This window comes from Alosa sapidissima, chromosome 6 (assembly GCF_018492685.1).
Source record: "Alosa sapidissima isolate fAloSap1 chromosome 6, fAloSap1.pri, whole genome shotgun sequence".
Taxonomy (NCBI): domain Eukaryota; kingdom Metazoa; phylum Chordata; class Actinopteri; order Clupeiformes; family Clupeidae; genus Alosa; species Alosa sapidissima.
The window spans coordinates 39,558,926-39,566,425 of record NC_055962.1 but is presented as its reverse complement, the minus strand read 5'-3'; the positions used below and the strand labels follow the sequence as shown (position 1 = coordinate 39,566,425).

Below are 7,500 nucleotides of genomic sequence, written 5' to 3'. Positions count from 1 at the left end.
TACACTCTTAACACTCACTCACAACAGTTGACTACGCTACGCTACGCTACACTACACTACGCTACGCTCTTAACACTCACTAACAACAGGTGACTACACTACGCTACGCTACACTCTTAACACTCACTCACAACAGTTGACTACGCTACGCTACGGTCTTAACGCTTACTCACAACAGGTCACTATCTCTGCTAACGTAGCTGTGTGTTAACTCTGCTAACGTAGCTGTGTGCTAACTCTGCTAACGTAGCTGTACTGTCTGTTGTCTGGTCAGCCTAAGTCTGCGTGCGTCCAGAGAGTGCCAGAGCAAGCAGAAGCTTCTGGACCAGCGGTTCCGCTCGGCTCTGAGGGACTTCCAGCAGTGGCTGGTGAACGCGCAAATCAGCACGGCCAGATGCTTCGACGCCCCGCTGAACGTACATGAGGCCACCACCAGTCTACAGAAAATAGAGGTGAGACACACACACACACACACCTGTCTACAACACACACACACACACACACGAGGTGAGACACACACACACACACACCTGTCTACAACACACACACACACACACACACACCTGTCCATAACACACACACACACACACACACCTGTCAAACACACACACACACACCTGTCCACAACACACACACACACACACCTGTCCAGAAAACACACACACACACACACACACACACACACACACACACACACACACACCTGTCCAGAACAAACACAGTGCTGTCATCTGAGGGCTCATCACACACACACACACACACACACACACTCCCCCCCCCACACACACACACTCCCCACCCCCCACACATGGCTCTCTGCCAGAGACAGGAGGGGCAGCTAGCTACTGACATCATGACCCAGTCTACAGCCATCAACAGCTACTGACATCATGACCCAGTCTACAGCCATCAACAGCTACTGACATCATGACCCAGTCTACAGCCAAAGCAGCTACTGACATCATGACCCAGTCTACAGCCATCAACAGCTACTGACATCATGACCCAGTCTACAGCCATCAACAGCTACTGACATCATGACCCAGTCTACAGCCATCAACAGCTACTGACATCATGACCCAGTCTACAGCCATCAACAGCTACTGAGATCAATGGGCATCTGTGTCCCTCTTGTGTGGTGAGATCTATGGGCATCTGTGTCCCTCTTGTGTGGTGAGATCTATGGGCATCTGTGTCCCTCTTGTGTGGTGAGATCTATGGGCATCTGTGTCCCTCTTGTGTGGTGAGATCTATGGGCATCTATGGGCATCTGTGTCCCTCTTGCTGCTTTAACCTGCCTCCTCTCAGGACACCAGGAGGAGAGATAGATGGAGGACAAGCTGACAGAGAGAAAGAGAGAGAGAGAGAGAAAGAAAGATAGAGTGAAAAGATGAGAGAGAGAGGCTGAAAGAAAAAAGGAGAGGGAGAGAAAAGAGGGAGAGGCTGAATCAGAGGAAGAGAGGGGGGGTAGACTGTTCATGTTTTATTTACTGGGTAGGGCACTGGGTTAGAAGAGAAGGTGTGTGTGTGTGTGTGTGTGTGTGTGTGTGTGGCATTGTGAATGTGGAACAATGTTTCCGCTCCACTGCCCCCCCGCCACCCCGTATGGTGTCTGACCCCCCAGTGTGTGTGTGTGTGTGTGTGTGTGTGTGTGTGTGTGATCGCTTGATTGTCTCGGCCCCTGCTGCAGCTGTTTTGCTGGCGTGGTGAAAAGGCAAAGCTCATCGTCTGGCCCCGCCCCCGCTGGAGGGCAAAGTGGACTAGCCTCCTCCTCCACACACACACTCTCCTCCTGCACACACACTCTCCTCCTGCATACACACTCTCCTCCTGCACACACACTCTGGAGGGCAAAGTGGACTAGCCTCCTCCTCCTGCACACACACTCTCCTCCTGCACACACACTCTGGAGGGCAAAGTGGACTAGCCTCCTCCTCCACACACACACTCTCCTCCTGCACACACACTCTGGAGGGCAAAGTGGACTAGCCTCCTCCTCCTGCACACACACTCTCCTCCTGCACACACACTCTGGAGGGCAAAGTGGACTAGCCTCCTCCTCCTGCACACACACTCTCCTCCTGCACACACACTCTGGAGGGCAAAGTGGACTAGCCTCCTCCTCCACACACACACTCTCCTCCTGCACACACACTCTGGAGGGCAAAGTGGACTAGCCTCCTCCTCCTGCACACACACTCTGGAGGGCAAAGTGGACTAGCCTCCTCCTCCTGCACACACACTCTCCTCCTGCACACACACTCTGGAGGGCAAAGTGGACTAGCCTCCTCCTCCACACACACACTCTCCTCCTGCACACACACTCTGGAGGGCAAAGTGGACTAGCCTCCTCCCCCTGCACACACACTCTCCTCCTGCACACACACAAGAAGAAGTTTGGATATTTAATGTACAGTTACTTTCATTCAACAGAGGATTTTTTAATACATTTTCTACTAGTTTTAAAAGTAATGTGCAAGTAACTTGAAATATAAAGTGGAATGACAGAAGTATAGGCCTTAGGCTTCCCATGTAGGCTAAACACCACCCCCTATTTTCCCAGTGTCCTTTGGTATGCAAAGTAACATCATAGTTCACAACACCACACTCAATTTTCATTGACATGTCATTGGCGAAATTGAACATTAGGCCTACCAGAGATTAGATTTGAGGTGAAGTTTCATGCAAGAATTGAGGCTGTCATCATTTAAGGGCAACTCCACGCAAAACTGTCATATATCCATAACGCCAACTAAATAGCCTACCATGGCATTGTGTTGGTTGGATGTGACAGTTTTGCGCGGAATTGCCCTTAAACGTGAGCGCAGGTTTGTCTTTATATTTTTCAAATGTGAAAACGATTTCTCACATGCAGGAATAGGGTTAACACAGCAATACTAACTCGTTGCAGTGTGCGATATATAACGAGCAGTTCATTTCGCGTTTTCAGAATTAGTCTTCGGATGGAAACGTTCCCATTTCAGCCCGCTGGTGTTCGCGCTCGCAAGCTGTGGTCGCTGACGTTTCCTTTTTGACATTTTCCTTGTCTAGCCTACAGCAAGCGCACACATCTCTAGCCTACAGCAAGCGCACACATCTCTAGCCTACTGCAAGCGCACACATCTCTAGCCTACAGCAAGCGCACACATCTCTAGTCTACTGCAAGCGCACACATCTCTAGCCTACAGCAAGCGCACACATCTCTAGCCTACTGCAAGCGCACACATCTCAAGCCTACAGCAAGCGCACACATCAACAATAACAATTAAAGAGCAGTTTTCCTTATCTAGCCTACAGCAAGCGCACACATCAACAATAACAATTAAAGAGCAGTTTTCCTTATCTAGCCTACAGCAAGCTCACACATCTCTAGCCTACACCAAGCTCACACATCAACAATAACAATTAAAGAGCAGTTTTCCTTATCTAACCTACAGCAAGTGCACACATCAACAATAACAATTAAAGAGCAGTTTTCCTTATCTAGCCTACTGCAAGCGCACACATCAACAATAACAATTAGCCTACAGCAAGCGCACACATCAACAATAACAATTAAAGAGCAGTTTTCCGTATCTAGCCTACAGCAAGCGCACACATCAACAATAAAGAGCAGTTTTCCTTATCTAGCCTACTGCAAGCGCACACATCAACAATAACAATTAAAGAGCAGTTTTCTGGTTGACTGAAATGGAGGGAAATCGGTGATTTTGTTTGATATTGACATGGCAACGAACCGCGAATGTAACAATATTGTGCAGGCTACGGTTACGGAGTCAAGTGAGTTGGGAAGTTATATAAATTACTCAGATAGACCTACAAACTAAAATAAAATAGGCCTACATTTTAATTAAATAGGCCTACTCATTATTATTTTCAAAAGCTGAGCCGCATCAGAGGGATCAAAGAGCCGCATGCGGCTCCGGAGCCGCGGGTTGCCGACCCCTGCTGTACTGTACATCGACGTAACCGTGAACTTCAGCGGTAGAGAACAGGCATGTGATGGATTAAACTACGTGAACATATATTATATTTTGAACACTATTTTAACATTTTGATTTCAGTAGGTCAATTTTTAATTTAATACAGTACCAAAATTATTCATGACTTATTGAGTAAACAAATGGCAGGTTTGTCCGAGAGCCAGATGCAGTCCCCAAAAGAGACACATGTGGCTCCCGACCCCACACACACACACACACACAGCCTCTCATCATCCACTCTATAAACACACACACACACACACACACACACACACACACACACACACACACACACACACACACACACACACACACACAGCCTCTCATCATCCACTCTATAAACACACACACACACACACACACAGCTTCTCATCATCAACTCTCTAAACACACACACACATACACACACACACACACACAGCCTCTCATCATCAATTCTATAAGCCTGGGGAAGCCCATTGAGGAGAGAAAGAGCCGATTCAGCTGAAGATCTGACACTCCCCTTAAGGAGCATCTGTGAGCCCCGTCTTTGTTCTTAAGGAGCATCTGTGAGCCCCGTCTTTGTTCTTAAGGAGCATCTGTGAACCCCGTCTTTGTTCTTAAGGAGCATCTGTGAACCCCATCTTTGTTCTTGCAGGAGTTCCTGAATGAAGAGGAGCAGGCCCAGACCCGACTAAACACTGTGCTCACGTGCGGAGAGCACCTGGGCCAGGTGCTGGGGGCCGATGAGACGCAGGTGGTCAGGGAGAAGGTGACCAAAGCCAGAGACGACTGGGAGAGCCTGATGACAGAACTACAGAGCAGAGAGACAGCCTTACAGGTGAGGCATGACCAACAGATAACAGAGCAGAGAGACAGCCTTACAGGTGAGACATGACCAACAGATAACAGAGAGGAGAGACAGCCTTAACAGGTGAGACATGACCAACAGATAACAGAGGAGAGACAGCCTTATAGGTGAGACATGACCAACAGATAAGAAACAGCCTTACAGGTGAGACATGACCAGCAGATAACAGAGAGGAGAGACAGCCATACAGGTGAGACATCACCGATAGAATAGAGAGCAGAGACAAGATTACAGGTGAGACATGACCAACAGATAACAGAGCAAATATAATTAAGTTCATGAAATGTTATGAATGTCAAGTTGTTTGTTGCATACAGGATAGGGCATATGTGCTACGTTCAATCTAAAATTTTAACTGCGCATTCAGTGATATACAGTTTATGTGGATCTTCAGTGGTATACAGTATAATGTGGATCTTTAGGTTACATATCTATACAGTATATGTGGATCTTTAGGTTACATATCTATATAGTATAGCCAACAATACCAACCTCTTAAATCATGTATTCTTTAGGTTGCCTTTGTTTCTTGTGTGTGCCTATAGCATGCATATCTATACAGTACAGCAGGCATATAAAGAGGTACTCTTTAGAGATATTCTTTAGGTTTCTTGTGTGTGCCTATAGCATGCATATCTATACAGTACAGCAGGCATATAAAGAGGTACTCTTTAGAGATATTCTTTAGGTTTCTTGTGTGTGCCTATAGCATGCATATCTATACAGTACAGCAGGCATATAAAGAGGTACTCTTTAGAGATATTCTTTAGGTTTCTTGTGTGTGCCTATAGCATGCATATCTATACAGTACAGCAGGCATATAAAGAGGTACTCTTTAGAGATATTCTTTAGGTTTCTTGTGTGTGCCTATAGCATGCATATCTATACAGTACAGCAGGCATATAAAGAGGTACTCTTTAGAGATATTCTTTAGGTTTCTTGTGTGTGCCTATAGCATGCATATCTATACAGTACAGCAGGCATATAAAGAGGTACTCTTTAGAGATATTCTTTAGGTTTCTTGTGTGTGCCTATAGCATGCATATCTATACAGTACAGCAGGCATATAAAGAGGTACTCTTTAGAGATATTCTTTAGGTTTCTTGTGTGTGCCTATAGCATGCATATCTATACAGTACAGCAGGCATATAAAGAGGTACTCTTTAGAGATATTCTTTAGGTTTCTTGTGTGTGCCTATAGCATGCATATCTATACAGTACAGCAGGCATATAAAGAGGTACTCTTTAGAGATATTCTTTAGGTTTCTTGTGTGTGCCTATAGCATGCATATCTATACAGTACAGCAGGCATATAAAGAGGTACTCTTTAGAGATATTCTTTAGGTTTCTTGTGTGTGCCTATAGCATGCATATCTATACAGTACAGCAGGCATATAAAGAGGTACTCTTTAGAGATATTCTTTAGGTTTCTTGTGTGTGCCTATAGCATGCATATCTATACAGTACAGCAGGCATATAAAGAGGTACTCTTTAGAGATATTCTTTAGGTTTCTTGTGTGTGCCTATAGCATAAGTTCTGTTTTATGTGTTTTCTTGTTTGTGCCTATAGCATAAGTTCTGTTTTATGTGTTTTCTTGTGTGTGCCTATAGCATGACTTCTGTTTTATGTGTTGTGCAGACCCTCCAATCACAGATGGAGGATTTTGAGGCAAGACTTGAGCCTCTTCAACATTGGCTGAAAGACACTGAGATCACTGTGCAGGAGAGCACCGCCCGCCTTCATGACATCCCCGGCAAAAGACAGGAGCTCTGCAAACTACAGGTAAGCTTTTGCAGGTGTTAAGCTGGTGTTGATTGTTGCTATATAACGGCGGTGTTAAGTGTTGATATAAAATGGCAATGTTGAGCGTTGTTGTATAATGGTGATATTGACCGTCGTTGTATAACAGCGTTGTTGAACATTGTTGTTGAACATTGTTGTATGGTGATATTGACCGTCGTTGAACATTGTTGTTGAACGTTGTTGTATAATGGTGATATTGACCGTCGTTGTATAAAGGCGTTGTTAAACATTGTTGTTGAACATTGTTGTATACTGGTGATATTGAACGTCGTTGAACATTGTTGTTGAACGTTGTTGTATAATGGTGATATTGACCGTCGTTGTATAACAGCATTGTTGAACATTGTTGTTGAACGTTGTTGTATAATGGTGATATTGACCGTCGTTGTGCAACGACATCCAGTCCTGTAGTAGTCAGGGGTTCTATTACAGGGCTTCTATTACAGGGTTCTATTACAGGGTTTTATTACAGGGGTATTCCAGTCCTGTAGTAGTCAGGGGTTCTATTACAAAGGTTCTATTACATGGTTCTATTACAGGGTTCTATTACAGGGTTCTATTACAGGGGTCTTCCAGTCCTGTAGTAGTCAGGGGTTCTGTTACAGGGGTTCTATTACAGGGTTCTATTACATGGTTCTATTACAGGGGTCTTCCAGTCCTGTAGTAGTCAGGGGTTCTTTTACAGGGTTTTATTACAGGGTTCTATTATAGGGGTTCTTTTACAGGGTTCTATTGCAGGGTTCTATTACAGGGGTCTTCCATTACTTTCCCCTTCTGCTGGACCTGAGGCAGCCACGGCCCCATAGAACAATAGCAGCGAATCACAAAGCACAAGCGATCTATCCAATCAGAGATAAGGCTCA

General features: G+C 45.3%; 1 protein-coding gene across 1 annotated transcript in view; it reads left to right on the top strand.

Annotated features, from left to right (window-relative positions):
- Positions 1-7,500, top strand: part of syne1a (spectrin repeat containing, nuclear envelope 1a) — a 322,712-nt gene that overhangs the window by 90,032 nt on the left and 225,180 nt on the right. Inside the window, exons 33-35 of the mRNA XM_042094571.1 lie at positions 275-452; positions 4,621-4,803; positions 6,473-6,616. Of these exons, the coding sequence (XP_041950505.1) occupies positions 275-452; positions 4,621-4,803; positions 6,473-6,616 (505 nt within the window). The remainder of the gene's footprint in view (positions 1-274; positions 453-4,620; positions 4,804-6,472; positions 6,617-7,500) is intronic.